At 39.7% G+C, this 11983-nt stretch overlaps 1 protein-coding gene across 1 annotated transcript; it reads left to right on the forward strand.

Annotated features, from left to right (window-relative positions):
* Positions 1 to 461: 461 nt before the first annotated feature.
* On the forward strand, positions 462 to 6922 carry LOC116728831 (transient receptor potential cation channel subfamily V member 1-like). Its single transcript, XM_032577147.1, has 14 exons — positions 462 to 730; positions 890 to 1044; positions 1133 to 1285; positions 1434 to 1571; positions 2462 to 2757; positions 2915 to 3091; positions 3169 to 3327; positions 3400 to 3492; positions 3936 to 4006; positions 4744 to 4909; positions 4976 to 5042; positions 5133 to 5461; positions 5531 to 5652; positions 6769 to 6922. Exons 1-14 carry the CDS (start codon positions 486 to 488, stop codon positions 6920 to 6922), a joined length of 2325 nt encoding a protein of 774 aa, XP_032433038.1. The 5' UTR covers positions 462 to 485.
* Positions 6923 to 11983: the final 5061 nt, after the last annotated feature.

An 11983-nucleotide genomic window follows, 5' to 3' on the forward strand; every position in this document is an offset into this window, starting at 1 on the left:
AGGTTAACATAAAAAGAAATTTAAAGGGATTTAAAGTTTCAGTTGAAAATTTGCTTATGAAATCAGGTTGCATTTTTAGGTTTTTTGAAAATCCTTAATAACTTCTTTGAGTTTAGTCACATTCAAAGTCAAGTTGTTGACGTCTCATTGTCAATTAATATTTGCAGTGAGTAATATTACTGGTGTCTACTCTGTAAAGCAAGGGACTGAGACAGCAGCTTTGTGGAACCCCAATCTACAACCAGCTGAGTAAACCTGGATTTGTTCTGTCTCAAAACTACAACCAACTGGTAATTGAACTACACAACTACACAGGCCAAGAGTGGTTAGCTTTCTAATCAAAACCAATTCAAGTATATTGCTAAAACACAACAGTAGTCAAGAAAAGACATCATAGCATGCTTCATAACACTCAGGAGGTATTTACCCAAAAATGATCATACTTTTGTTCCCTTTGAGACCAACTGAACGTTAAAACACTTGTCATGTTTCATTCCAGATTACCAGAGTTTTATGTAAAGATGAGGAAATCAGAGATTTCTGATTTCCATCTGGAGGCAGATGACAGAACGGAGGAGGAGAAACGGAAGCAAAAGGCACCAAAGAAGGATGGCTTGGCTTCTGCTTTAGGGTTGAGCAAGGAGGCCCCTAAGGCCCCCATGGACACCGACTACCAGGAGGAAATGGAGCCAGTCAAGCCTCAAATCCGATTCAATCTCAACTTTGACAAGTGAGTCTCTGCACACAGACATAGATTCTGCTTTAATTTACCATTACATCACCACATGGGTACTGTGAGCTGTCAAGCCACTTATTACTGATTACAATGGACTAAAAAACTGCTTGATCCACAGTAAACCCTGAGATATGCAACAACTTTTGTTTCCAGAGAGATTGAAGGTGAGGCATCACAGCCAAAGAGAGACAGCTCCACTTTCACCATTGAGCGTCTGTTTGAAGCAGTGGCCAGCAGGGACATCAACAAACTGGACGGCCTATACCAGTACTTGAATCAGAACATGAAGAAACTCTCTGACTCTCTGTGTAAGTGTGTAAGGTAGCCATAACCCAGCAGGTGTCCCAAACAGCAGATCTGTGTTCTGACTCCCCCAACATGCGGTCACATCTACAGATCAGTCGTACGGTAAAACCGCCCTGATGAAAGCTCTGCTGCACCTCAAAGATGGCAAGAACGAAACCATAGAGGAGCTGGTCAGCGTTTCAGAGAGGATCGGCGACATTAAAGAGTTTGTGAACGCTGCATTCACTAATAGCTACTATAAAGGTCAACTTTCTTCTGAATAAAAGCTTAAACTTGTCAGTCTGCTCTCTTTTTCCATGTTCCACCATTTTGAAGTACCAATTAATAGTGTCCTTTTTTGTTTTTAACAACAAAAAATTATAAAAAATATGTTTTGCTATGTTTATTATAGGTCAAACTGCTCTACATATAGCCATTGAGAGGAGGAGTATGTCCTATGTAAAGCTGCTGGTCAGCAAAGGTGCAGATGTTCATGCCAAAGCCTGTGGGAAGTTTTTTCAGCCTCATGATGGTCCCAACTTCTACTTTGGTAAGTTTGTGGGGAGAAAGTTTGGTTTTGACAAAAAAAACCCAACCAATTTTGGCCTATTCCAGTGTCTCTGTTATAAATACAACATAAGAGGATGCAGGAAGACCATTCCAAATTGTTTTTTGGGAGTATGTGGCCATTATTGAGTTGTCACATCATGCAAAAGAGTCACAGTAAAACAGTGTTTTGCTAATATCTCTAAGTCATTTGTGGAGAGTGTAACCAAACTATCATAGAGTTGTAGAGTCATCAAAAACAAACAAAACACCACTGTTTATTAACAATATCTATGAAATGTGGAAAGACGTGGAGTTTTATTTTTACTTGGGTTAAAATTCCCTACCTACTCAAATCCGTTATTAGAAATGTTCCTGTTTCTCAGCAATTGACATTAGCAACACCTACTGTTTAAAGGAGGGGATAGTTAAGCATAAATAGGCATGACCTGCGTCAGGTAATGCAGTCATTCAAGGATTAAGCTATTGTAAAGTTTGAACCAGCTCTGTGAACGACACAGGGCTGGTTTTTACCAGGCTAATTACTCTCTATAATAGTGCCACCTAATGCTGGGTAATGGTACTTTTTAACACCTGAGGCGATAGTTGACTGTTATATCACATCTGTTGGTATGCTTTGTCCACTCCAATACCAGTTTTGTTTGGGATTATTATTTTTGATGGAACACCGAAGTGTGTCAACCATCTTACCGGCAATATGAGGTAAAGTTGACAGATTTGGAGGAAGCTCCACTTTATTTTCCCAATTCCTTTGTGAATTTCACCAGTAGCGGTTGCCGTGTAACAAACCCTCAGCATGACGCCTCAACCACCATTTCTCAGAGGTAGCACAGTATTTGTTGTGATTCATATTGTTTAATTATTCCATTATAGGTGAGCTGCCCCTGTCTCTAGCAGCCTGCACAAACCAGCCTGACATAGTGAGCTACTTAATGGAGAATGAGTTTCCAGCAGACGCCAAGATGGCTGACTCTCACGGCAACACAGTGCTGCACGCCCTGGTGTTGGTGGCCGATAACTCGAAGGAGAACACAGAATTCGTAACGGCCATTTATGATCGCATCCTAAAGACCAACGCCCGACTGCATCCCAAGATAAAGCTGGAGGAGAAAGAGAACAACGATGGACTCACACCTCTCAAACTGGCTGCCAAGAATGGCAAGATTGGGGTAAATGCAAACCTTTAAAAACTTAAAAAAAAAAAAAAAAAGACTAATATGGTTGGAGCCCTCAGTTGTGACTAGAATAGAATCCTTTTGTCTCTAACCAGGTGAGTCTGAACTGTCACAAACTGTTTATAACTTCCTTTCTTTTATTTGTCTACAGGTATTTTCTCACATCCTACAAAGGGAATTCCAGGTGAATCACTTCAAGCACTTGTCCCGTAAATTCACTGAGTGGGCTTATGGACCCGTCCACAGTTCTCTGTATGACCTGACCTCTTTGGACACAAACGAGAACAACTCTGTTCTGGAAATTCTAATCTATGGCAGTGAAATTCCCGTGAGTCCCAGCTTTGCAGGCAAACTCAGAAAAACCTTAAGGTGTCATTGAGGTCACAAGGTCGTGTCTCTTGTCAGAACCGCCACGAGATGCTGGAGAAGGAGCCGCTCAGCTGCCTCCTGGAGGATAAGTGGAAGAAGTTTGGACGTGGAATGTTCTTTTTCAACTTCCTGGTCTACCTTGTGTACCTGATCATCTTCACTGTTGTAGCCTACAATAAAAAAGATGCTACACAGGTAAACAGATTTAAACAGTGATTAACAGAACCTGAGACGGACCTGAACTAATGTCTCCTCTGTGTCCCACAGCTCCCGTTTATCCCTGATGACGCCTGGGATTACCTGTATGTTTCAGGCCAGCTGCTGACTTTACTAGCAAACTGCTATTTCTTTGTCACAGGGGTATGTGAGCCACATTTGGTTTATATCAGCACCTTGTATAGGTTTAAGTTTAGTAAAACCTCTATGACACGTGTCAAACCCAAGGCCTATGGGCCAAATTTGAACCACCATAGTTTTTTTATGTGGCCCTCTTGCCTCTAGAGGGCTTCATTAAAAGGACCTTCAAAAAACAGCTTGAAGATAAGTAGAAATGTATTTTATCAATTACATCAAAGCATCTTTATCTGTATGCCACCAAATTACATCAGTGTGAAAAGACATTCATTATCATTTAATTTTATGAAATGCTCATCAAATGCAGAGATAACTATTTATTAGTTTGTTAATGGGTAGTCTTATCAAAACGTTCGGCCACAACTGGCCCTTTGAGAACATTCATGATCTTGTTGTGGCCCAAAATGAAAATGAGTTAGACATCTTTTTCTATAATGTCATAATCCCAGATTCTAGGCATGACGAGGAAGCGGCCAAAGCTGCAGACACTGCTGATAGATGGATATTATGAGATTCTCTTGTGAGTATCGTTTTCTACTATTATTTTGTTACAGATTTGATCAATAATAGTTTCAGATTGTCTAATATGGAAACACTGTGACATTTTGAGGGCTGCACAGTGGCGCAGTTGGTAGCACTGTTGCCTTGCAGCAAGAAGGTCCTGGGTTCAATTCCCGGCCGGGGTCTTTCTGCATGGAGTTTGCATGTTCTCCCTGTGCATGCGTGGGTTCTCTCCGGGTACTCCGGCTTCCTCCCACAGTCCAAAAACATGACTGTTAGGTTAATTGGTCTCTCTAAAATTCTCCCTAGTGTGTGTGAATGGTTGTTTGTCCTGTAAGTCTTTGTGTTGCCCTGCGACAGACTGGCGACCTGTCCAGGGTGTACCCCGCCTCCCGCCTGGAATGTAGCTGGAGATAGGCACCAGCAACCCTCCCGACCCCATTAGGGACAAGGGTGAACAGAAAATGGATGGATGGATGGATGGATGTGACATTTTGAGGACTTTACTGGGTGTTGGGTTTTAAACCAACACTTAGCAGATTATAATTATTAAAAGTGTCTTCCTATGCACAATTATACACTACCATATATTATTTAGTGATATAAATTCCCAAGTCAAGACATAAGTTTGTGGTTGTAACAAGTAAATATTTGAAAAAGTTCACTAGATATGACTATTTCTGCAAAGACAGTAGTGACTACAAGTAAACTTGGGTCACATGCACTGAGTCAATCTAACATCCATGCTGTCGTTAGCTTCGCGCAGGGCTTACTGTTCCTGGTCGCCACTGTTCTGTACTGGGCGGGGAGGAAGGAGTACCTGGGCTTCCTGGTGATCTGTCTGACTCTCAGCTGGGTGAACGTGCTGTACTACGCCAGGGGCAACAAACACATGGGCATCTACAGTATCATGATACAGATGGTAGGGGTCAGCTGCGACTGACGTTGAAGTGAATTGTTTGCCATCTAACTTCTGATTTCTTTGCAGATGATTGTCAGCGATATCTTGCGCTTCTTTTTTGTTTACATCGTTTTCCTCTTGGGATTTTCAGCAGGTATTTTATCTCAGCTCCAGTAAATAGAGAGTTAACTACTCTAGGCTTGTCAGTATTTTCACATGTATTTGTATTTGTCTCTTGTTACAGCCATGGTCACACTGCTTATGGAACCTCCACTCAAAAACCAAACAAAACAAGGGAGTCCAAGTCCTTCTGATGCCCCCACAACTGGTAAAAAATGTGTCACAGCTGGCTACGAAAGCGTCCCTCATACCATCCTGCAGCTCTTCAAGTTCACCATAGGCATGGGCGACATCGAGTTCATCCAGGCTCACCAGTACATGGAGGTCTTCTACCTCCTCCTTATTGGCTACGTTGTTCTTTCCTACATCCTGCTGCTCAACATGCTCATAGCCTTAATGAACAACACTGTGAAAAAGACCACTATGGAGAGCGCTGGCATTTGGAGGGTGCAGGTGAGTGAATGCCATCCACATTGGTGTCTGTTGGAGAGCAGGTATTAAATGGGCTGCTGTCGTCCCCAGAGGGCTCTCACAATCCTGGAGATGGAGAAGCGGCTACTCTGCTGTCTGAAGAAAAGTTTTCGCTCTGGGGTGGAGATTAAACTCGGCACCGCTTTTGGAGACGATCGTCGAAGGTGTTTCAGGTAGGCCTCTTTATGTTTATTTCAGCTACTCAAACATACAAATGGCTGTGGAACCTTTATTTATAGTTTTTGTGACTGATAAAACCTGATTCTTTGCCATCCAACATCCAACTGGATTAAATGATTAAATATATTTATCAATTCATTCCATTTATCCATCCTTCCTGGATAAATTAGTAGGGGTTAGAAACCCAGTTAGTGTTTCTAGCACTGATGATGTGAGCCAACAGTGCTAGAAAGACTGTACCCATTGGTGATTTTTTAATATTGATTATTCATTATTTTTATTTATTGTTTATATATCTTATTGGCAAACCTTTGGTCAAAGTGATAATGCTCAATATAGCTAGCTTGCACTATGTTGTTATAATGAAGCTTAATATACAATTAATCCAGTGGAAGAGCATCACTGAAATCTGATCAGGATTTCTATTTGCTAAATGCCACAAAAATGAGATAGGGAATAAATGAGAGGTCTATTTGTCAAAGCTGAATTATGTCACTATGTTGTTTCTCCACCATTATCATATTAAGCAGCACATACATGATCATGATTGACAGCACTGAGACCTTCCTCCTGGCTCTGATTAGTTGTTTTTCACCAGGAGAGGTGCAATTACGCAGATTGCAATAGCATAGAATAATAAATATGTAAAAAACATTTTAGAAAGGTTACATATTTTACAGTTTTAATCTCTTCAAAATCAGAAGTTTACATATTATATTCAGGGTTTCCCCCAGAAAACTTGTTAAACCTAGGGCGCTAGGGCAGTCATTCATCCATCACTGTGATTCTGAGTTAAAAAATGTATAAAGTTGACAGGAAATTTGGAAATATATGACTTGATAATTATGTGTTATTGGAATTCTGGAAGATTAATACCTAAACACCAACTATAAAGTCTTAAAACAAATGCAATCTTTAAAAAAGTTAACAATGTTTAGCCTGGTAAGGGCACAAGTAAAGCCTGGTGGCCCGCCAGGCTTACTATACACTGGGGGAAACCCTGGTATTAGTGAGGAAAAAAGTGTTCACAGGGTTTCAGGCTATTTAGAGCTACCTCAGGTGTTGCACAGCTGGAAATAACGGTAGCATGTGTCGCCTTGTCTCCTTAGGGTCGAGGAAATGAACTGGAATAAATGGAGCACCAACCTGGTCAACATCAGTGAGGATCCAGGATGCTGTGATCGGAGCCAGCAGTCTGATTTGGATAGCCCTTCCAGAGGATTTACCATAGGTTTGAAAAACTATTCTTTTCTCCAATACTGAATATTTTCAGATCTTGTAATATTTCCTTGTGTTTTTTCACAGGGAGAAGCTGGAGAAGCTTTATCATGGAGAGCACAGTGAGGAGGAGGACGTCTCAGTTCACTTAGGTGAGCTCTCATCCTGTATATCTGAAGAGAAAGAAGAAGAAGAAAAAGAAGAAGAAGTTAAACATGGATGCCTGGCTTGAATGATATGATCAACAAGGTTTCCCAACTCAAACATATTGTTGTGTAAAAAAGAAAAACCTGAACTGGTTCCCGATCTGACTTGGAAGTGTTTGTTTATTGTGAATATGGTTGTTTTATTGACCATTTGAAAACAAAAAAACCCCAAAAACTTGACTGATCAAACTGAAGGCACACAATGAAATGATCACTTGAGGCGCCATGGATTTGTGGTTTACGCAGCGCAAAAAGGTTGAAATTGCACTTGGTGTTTATTTCAAGTTGCAGGCAAACAATAACCCTGGCATAGGGTTACTTGCTGCCTCTCCTGCTCTGACTCCTGCATGACTGGCTGCCTCGCCCACTGGCTGACTGACAGAAATCTATTTTACCACCTATGTGTATACGAATCTATGTGAACCCAACACATTTATACGACAAGTCAAAGATAAATAAGTATACACACCACGCAAATTTTTTTATTTGTCTAAAGCAGTATGTTGTTGCGTAAGCAGTGACTAAAAGCATGTAATGTTACAAAATACTGGAAACACAGGGACCCAGAACAAAACAAAACCAGGTGCAAAAAGACAGCAGGCTATAGCGGTGAAGTGAGGGGAGCAACCAGCAAGGAGTGACAGCAGACGTGTTTAAATACTGGGAGGCTGAATGATGGAACAAAAGACCAGGGCTGATTAGCTAACGGGTTGCAGGTGTGATGAGAGAGCAGAAGGCAGGTGCTCTACATGAGTGCACCAGCAGATGCAGGTGAAACAGGAAGTCAGTTAATCATTATCACCATTAATGCATTGTTCTCTTCATGCTTACACATTTTAAATAATCAAGTCAGTTTTTGTCAGATTGTGTCCACTAGAGAACCTTTCTGCCATCAGCTGTCTGAAGTCTAACAAAGCTGATCTGATAAATGCGTGACAGTCTTTATGAAATAAAATGTCCCATATTCCTGTTCTGAAATTGTCCTCATTACCTTTGAGCACAAAAGAAGCTTAAAATAGAAAATGGTATTTACCAATGTGTCACTGCAAGTATATTGTAATATATTCGAATATGTTAATTTTAATAGAATATATATATATGACTTATGGTTATATTGCGATATATTGGAAAATGTAAATACAAAATCTCATATATGGAAATATTTTGCTTAATGTATTGAATGATATTTTCCAATATGCTGCGTCATATTTTTGTTTTGTGAATGACCTTTGCCCCATGACAGCTGACTTCACACCTCCTGACTCTCCTCAGCTTGAGTCCTACATCTCCTACTTCCCCTCAGCATGCTGCTACCACCATATATTTTTTAAGGTTTGGTCAGCTCTGTGGTACTGGTCAGAGACAGGAACGTGGGTTATGAGAGAGGGGAAAGACAATAGTCACCAGGCCGGGATTCAACCCTGTGAAAGGCAGAACTTGCGTTGGTGTTTGGTTTTTGTAATTATTAATAACTGTAATCAATAATTTATTATTTGTTAAAGTAATAAAATTAATATTATTTAGTTTAATTGGGGTACCAACTCCAGCATCCCTTGAATCATAAGCCAAACTCAGTCTCTTGTGAAGGAATGAGTTCAGAAACTCTTCACACAACCAGGAATGATCACTGACACAAGTATTTCTAATCAAGTATGAGAATTTATTAACAAAATAGCCCAACTTTATAGCTGAATTATCCATAATGGATTCCAACAACATGGAAGCAGAACAACTTTAATGGACACTGTAGAGTCATTGATCATTTTGCCATGAGGTCATAGTGAAAATAAATGATTTCTTTACATTTGACCTGCACATTTAATGGAGCAGTGATCCTCCATCCAGGTCTGTGCTCTGCTTCATCGGTTTCACTCTCTTACACAAAATTCATAATGAAGAGGAAAGAAAATTAGATTTTTATTTGTTTCAGTTGTTGTTGAAGCTTGAAGGTAAAAATAAAAGTCTAAAATCAACATCTTTTAATCAGCAATTTCAAACTGAAGAAAGTAAACCATTATGTTTACTTTAAATAACTCAGTGAAATAATTTTACTACTATGTTTATACAAATCAAAGGTCCACTGGATAAATAAATATGTAAAGGCAGAATAGTCTGCTGAGGAGTCTTTTCAGTGAAATGTATACGACAGTATCATCTGCATACATCTTTGCAATTTTCAAGCATTTTCATATCTATTTGAGGAGTTCAAAGCCAGCATTAAGTATTTTGTCATCCATGCACCTGCATCCAAGCTTGCTCAACAGTTGCACAATTTACTAGCTGCTTCTGACGGTGCCCCTCTGGTGTAGTTCCTGTTCTGTTTTTAATATATTTCACATCCACTGGCCAAACATTAGAAGAAGCAACTATTAGCCAATTCTCAAGTCAGGCTGAAAATGACCTGGATGTCTCCGTCTTTTCCTTATTCTTACTGTTTATTTTAATTAAGGCGGTATGAAGTCCCTGCTGCCCAGGTGAATGATCAGTTTTGGATTCTGTTGTTTGTGATCGTTCAGACTGAAAGAATGAGAGGAATATTATGAATGCTTTTCAATCCTCTTAAAAATGAAAATTGGAGTAAATCCAAATCCCAGGCTGTAGGAATAAACATGGCCATGATCAAGAGGTTGAATATCCAAGTTTCTCATTTTTCTTTTTTTTTGAAATTTACGTAATTAAACATTCAAAATGTTTATTTTTGTGTTTTTGACCTGAGGTGTATTGAAATCGAAGCATCAAATATGCTACTTTCAGATTTCAGTGTTCTCTCTAGACTCCATTGAGCAACAAAGCTAACAGTATAATTAACTTTGTGACAGGATTTATGTCATTTGTTTGAACATTTTTAGTGTAATAATCCATCATTTGGCTTCATTTGGCAGATCCTATGCAGTTATACCTTTTCTCATCCACTAAAATCAGGGTCAAATTTTCATTGTTTGAATTTTTCATTGTGTTGATCCGCTCTATTGATCCAACTTCCTTCCATTGTTTAGCTGTTTTACTGTGGAGTACCAAAATGTTCGAGTTGGTGCTATGATTGTATTTAACTCTATTGTTTCTGTCTTATGACTTCAAACTTCTATTTATGCAATCAAGGCTAGGATTGGATAAATATCCAATATCTTCATCTCAATATTTTTCCAATGTAACCATTTCACCAGAAACCATCAGCTTAACTGAGCTGCGTCGATATTTTTGAAACAGTGAGCGCCATTCTCCATCAGGTAATTTTCTCTTTAAGGTGATTCTGGAAATAACCGTTTTGAAGTCATGAGTTACCACAGATACTGATTTTGGAGTTAGGTATTTGACTAGGCCATTCTAGCAGACGAACAGGCTTTGATTTGTCGTATTCAATAGCAATCTTGGCTGAATGCTTTGGCTCATCGTCCTGCTGGAAGACGAACCTCCTGACCGCCCCAATCCTTCTGCATCCTCTTCTGGTGTTTAGTTTCATCCGTTTCCTCATGAACTAAAGGGGGTGGTATTTCTTCTGAGTTGGTGTGTTCAGGATGATGTGCTGAATACAACGTATAATTTTACTCTCATTTGACCAGAGAACCTTGTTTCACGTTGTTACTGTGTCCCCTATGAATTTTGTCAATGCAGGTTTTCTTCTAGTGAAAGATCGGTAGATCGCTGAAGTTCCACCAGAGTTAAGATACGCCTCTCAGCAGCTTCCCTGATCTTGATAAACACATAAAAATTGAATAAAACACATTAAACCTTACATCTCTAACTAAATGTGAAAAGGTTAAAGAGGTGACTGATTGTTATCAGTAGATTTGGTCTCAATATCTATCAATTTCTCATAACTCCACCGAATGTTATGTGTTTAAAAAAAAAACTATGCTCCACACAAACAAATGATCTTGGGTAGTTTGTTTGGAAGTGGCACAGTAGTTGCACCATCTTATGCTTCCAATGCTTTCATGGTCTGTGCACAATTTAACCGTTAAAGAAAAGGAAGTCAACATTATTCATGAAGACTAACCTAAATGACGCTGGTTGGCAGCTCTCAAACCACAAAGAGTCACAGGACCAGAGCAGCTTTGACAACACACACACACACACACACACACAAGCTAAAAACTGAAATGAAAGCGCAAAGAGTCGCACACAGGAAGCTCTGCAGCGACTTCATCAACTAACAAGAACAAGACAAGAAAGGTGATCCTCAAATGCCAGAAAACCAGACAAACATCCTCGGACCCTGAAGGGCAAGTAAGTGTCTCTTGGGATTTTTATTTATTTATTTTAAAAACATGAGGATATTTAACTTTCAATATATTTGAAAGTATCATTGATGGACATTTTTCAGTTCACTAAGTAGAAGCTTTTTACGCAGGAGGAAATCTGCTGAAGTCATCATTAAGTCAATTTATGTTTCCGTCAGACGATTCGCCTGTAGTCTGAGCGGCACATACATGTTGAGTCCTTTTGATGTTGCATTATGTTCTTGGAAGGACTGATGGTCAATGCAACAGCCTTTTAAGCACTCTGAGCCTCGGTAATGTGTAGGATCTGCTGTGGGCTTGGTCACCCACTCAGGCTCTCCTTTCCTCTTATAGCTTTCTTGTTAAGTGAGCATCTTATGATGCAGGTTTCACACGCCCTGATCTCAGCCGGACAGCGGACTGTTGTCTGATTTTTTTTACTTTACTAAACAGGACCATCAGGATTATTCTGGTGAGTTAAGTTACACATTTCTTTCCTTGTAATATTTATTAAAGAACAATCTTTAAATTGTCTTTAGAGGTTATAGGAGTGCTGCAGGGATGGTGACCTCTTGTTTTTGTGACATGTTTATTAGCTTCCAATGTTATTTTGTGCTTTTGCAGAGCTTATCTCATGTTTCTGAGCTGCAGGAATCAATACATCCTCTAATATTACAGGA

The sequence above is a fragment of the Xiphophorus hellerii genome, chromosome 11, assembly GCF_003331165.1.
Source record: "Xiphophorus hellerii strain 12219 chromosome 11, Xiphophorus_hellerii-4.1, whole genome shotgun sequence".
Lineage (NCBI taxonomy): Eukaryota > Metazoa > Chordata > Actinopteri > Cyprinodontiformes > Poeciliidae > Xiphophorus > Xiphophorus hellerii.